A 4,185-nucleotide genomic window follows, 5' to 3' on the forward strand; every position below is an offset into this window, starting at 1 on the left:
TCAGAGCGAGGGTTTAAACTTGTATTTTGAAGTCGCAATGTTAGCATATAGCAAACAGTTAGTATATTTAGAAAGATACCCTGCTAAAAATAAAACTGCTAAAACCAGCCTAAGCTGGTTGGCTGGTTTTAACTAATCATCCACCCTGGTCATAGCTGGTCAGCTGGCTGGTTTTAGAGGGGTTTTGACCACTTTTTTAGCTGGTCAGGCTGGGAAATCTTTGTGATAGAAATGCTACAGCCAGTAATTTCTTGAACAAGAACATGTGGAAATCAAAACATGCAAACTCAGAGCGAGGGTTTAAACTTGTTTGAAGTCGCAATGTTAGCATATAGCAAACAGTTAGTATATTTAGAAAGATACCCTGCTAAAAATAAAACTGCTAAAACCAGCCTAAGCTGGTTGGCTGGTTTTAACTAATCATCCACCCTGGTCATAGCTGGTCAGCTGGCTGGTTTTAGAGGGGTTTTGACCACTTTTTTAGCTGGTCAGGCTGGGAAAACCAGCTGGAACAACCAGCTACTGTAAAACCAGCTTGGCCAGTCTGGTTTTGAGTACTCAAATTTAATAGAGGAATCATGACAGCCCTATTAGTATTATTTTTTAATATTAATTTTTCATCACTCAATTATCCTCATTACATTTTATTGTTATATATATATATATATATATATATATATAAAAATCAAGCCTTTTACCCTGCTTTTATTGAGACTGAAATATCATGCTCTCACTGTGTTCTAAAATATGTAATTTTTGTTAGTTCCTTCATTTTTAACACTTATGCAGTGGTTCAATCTTTCTGGCAGTATACTTGAGGGGGACCGTAGTCTGAGTGATACTATCTGATGTATAAACATGCCAAGAGTTAATTCATTTTTTACCATTATTGTCCTGATAACTCACCAGCAGTGTAGCAAGTGTTGAGTGGCTGGCTGACGTTACTGGGCATGCTTTTTAAACACTTCATCAGCTTAGTCTCCGCCCCCTTGTGCCTCTTCGTGATCACATGACCCATTACCCAGGTGGTGTCTTTATACAGCACCTGTGGCGAGTAACAGAACAAACCTAATGCTCAGTGATTGAGCATTATTAATACAGTGAGTGATTTATTGTACTGAGTAGGGGACAATTACATGTAAATACTTGAAAAAGTAGTTGAAATAAATGAACCTTAAAGAGAGTTCACCCAAAACACTCATACTCAGACCATCCAAGATGTAGCTGACTTTTTTTTTTTCAGTAAATCATTTTTATCTTAAACTATGATCCTTGGTGATTCATAAAATGCAAGTCCACATGTTGTAAATAATGTTAAGTTTCTTGCACAGACTGATTGTTTCACTTCATAAGAACTCAATATATCATCAGGAACCATGAGTATTAATTTTGTGTTGCAATTTTGTCTGTATATTCTTTTATGCCTCTCAAAGGGACGAGAGCTGTGGACTACATTTTATGGGTCACCAAGGACCACGGTTTCAGCTAAAAACTTCTGTACACTTCTACTGAAGAAAGGAAAAGTCACCTACATCTTGGATGGCCTGAGGGTCAGTAAATTAAATGCAAATTGTAAAACCTGACTTGAAAGTCCAAAACCTGACTTGAAATAACCTAACAAATTAATTGGGGCTAAAGCGGTTCAATAAGCGACAATTAAAGTTCATGCAATCTAACTAATTTCATTCAGGTTCAACGAGTAAGCATAATTTTATGACAGCAGTGGCTGTAAATCAAATGTAAGCTAGCTAATACAGCCCTAATTACTAGCTCAAATGAGTTAATATGTGGGCCTATTCCTACCAGTTAAAATGAAGTCTGTTTTTTTTTTACTTTTAATTTAATGTTTTTAATGCTTCAAATAGCAATTTTGGATTGTAATGTTTTAATGTTCTACTAATAACCATAGAAGGTACAGCTGTCAAAAAAAAACAAAGAAAGGCTGCATGGCAGGGGAACTGCCAATCAACTGAATGTGCAAGTAGCAACCATGTCATTAAATATTGGACGCAATACATTAAACAATACATACATTCGGTTGTAGCCTACATTTTTATTTAATTTATGTATTATTTAAGTTGCATTTTCTGTATACTTTTATTTTTGGACTGATAATTAAGTCAAATAATTGTATGTGAGAGAGTCAGTGGTAATTAGCCTGCCCCTGACCAGGTTAGTTTCTCAGCATAAGTTGCCTCTGTGCACTGATTACCTGGTGTAGCTAATCACAGTTGTTAGTAGAACATTAGATTTTGTATTACACAAGGATGCTATTTGGTTTTATCTTGAAATTCTTACAGATCAATCGAAGTCATACAATTTGATTGCACTTACGGTCTTGGAGGTGAGGTTCCATCTCCCATCATGCACTGTAGCTCAAACAGATCATGAAAATGACTGATCTACTACTTTATTGCTTATATTATTGCAATGGTGTTGTTGTGCCTCAGGGCTCAGTTCTTGGACCTCTTCTCTTCTCTGTCTACATGGCATCACTAGGTTCTGTCATTCAGAAACATGGCTTTTCATATCACTGCTATGCTGATGAAACTAAACTCTACCTCTCATTCCATCCTGATGATCCGACGATAGCTGCTCGCATCTCAGCATGTCTAACAGACATTTCTTGTTGGATGACGGACCATCACCTTCAACTCAACCTGGCTAAGACAGAACTGGCTTGTGGTTTCAACAAACCCAGCACTTTATCAAAATGTCACCATCCAGTTAGGCTCATCACCCATAATTCCTTCAAAAACAGCTAGAAACCTTGGAGTTGTGATTGATGATAAGCTGAATTTCTCTGACCACATTGCTAAAACTACCCGGTTCTGCAGATTTGCTTTATACAACATTAGGAAGATCAGGCCCTTTCTTTCAGAACATGCAACACAACTCCTTGTTCAAGCTCTTGTTCTATCCAGGCTGGACTATTGCAATGCTCTCTTGGCAGGTCTTCCAGCCACTTCTATTAAACCTCTACAATTAATCTAAAAAGCCGCTGCAAGATTAATCTTTAATGCGCCGAAAAAAACGCATGTCACACCTCTGTTCATCAATTTGCACTGGCTACCAGTAGCTGCTCACATTAAATTCAAGGCATTAATGTTTGCCTACAAAACCACCACTGGCTCTGCACCCATTTACCTAAATTCATTACTTCAGAGTTATGTGCCCTCTAGAAGCTTGCGTTCTGCAAGTGAACAGCGTATTATTGTGCCATCTCAAAGAGGCACTAGCATCCACCAGCTCCTGGAATGGGTCAGTGTCTGTTTGATTCATGATGGTTGTGGTCTGGTCTTCTGTAACGGGAAGTCAGACTCGATACACAGGTGAGTTAGAATCAAACAGACAGGTTTATTGTTCAGGATGGAGATGATCAAAGACTTCGTGAGTATTGCAGACTTAGAGTCTTGAACGGACTTGAAGAGGATACTGACAGTTAGATTCTTGATTACCAGGTCGGAGGGAGACGGAGAGGATCGGGGTGTTTCCAGGAGCCGGTGTAACAGCTGGATGCAGGTAAGTAGACGGAGCACGCACACGCGCACACACACACACACACACACACGTGGGAATCACAGGAGATCAAGGAGTCGTGGATCAACAGATAAGTAATACCGCATAGGTTTGAGTTCTTTTCCACTTGGGAGACCAGACGATGTGGCTGTGTGAACTGTGTGTTCTTATAGTGCTGTGTGGGTGATTGGTGAATGACAGTCAGGTGTGTGAGATTAGTATTCCGGTGATTGTGAGCGCTGATAGGTGAAAGAGCCTGGCGTGTCCGTGACAGAAACCCCCTCCCCACGCTAGGAAACGCTGTTTTGTACTCATTTATTGACGAGTCGGCGAGCCCGGTCTCATGAAAATACGTATAAATAGTCCGCCAAATAAAAACGAAAACTCGTGGTATTGATACGCAAAAATTGACTTTGGCGTGCATATGATACGCATGTTGCTGATAGGTGAAAGAGCCTGGCGTGTCCGTGACAACCGGTTTCACGGTACATGACGGTATTTTGTTTTCATGCATGACCGGGTGTTAACCATATTTTCTACTGATTGAGAGAGGAAATACTGCAGTATATTAACTTAGAATGCCCTATTTTACTGTCATGATGAGTGAATATTGTCAAAAAATACCACACTAAATAGTGACTAAACACGACCCCTTTTAATACATGT

At 39.4% G+C, this 4,185-nt stretch overlaps 1 protein-coding gene across 1 annotated transcript in view; it reads right to left on the reverse strand.

Moving 5' to 3' along the window:
• Window positions 1-4,185, reverse strand: part of tnfsf13 (TNF superfamily member 13) — an 18,843-nt gene that overhangs the window by 9,147 nt on the left and 5,511 nt on the right. Inside the window, exon 5 of the mRNA XM_016451935.1 lies at window positions 907-1,045. Within this exon, the coding sequence (XP_016307421.1) occupies window positions 907-1,045 (139 nt within the window). The remainder of the gene's footprint in view (window positions 1-906; window positions 1,046-4,185) is intronic.

This window comes from Sinocyclocheilus anshuiensis, unplaced genomic scaffold, assembly GCF_001515605.1.
Source record: "Sinocyclocheilus anshuiensis isolate Anshui unplaced genomic scaffold, SAMN03320099.WGS_v1.1 scaffold431, whole genome shotgun sequence".
Classification (NCBI taxonomy): Eukaryota; Metazoa; Chordata; class Actinopteri; order Cypriniformes; family Cyprinidae; genus Sinocyclocheilus; species Sinocyclocheilus anshuiensis.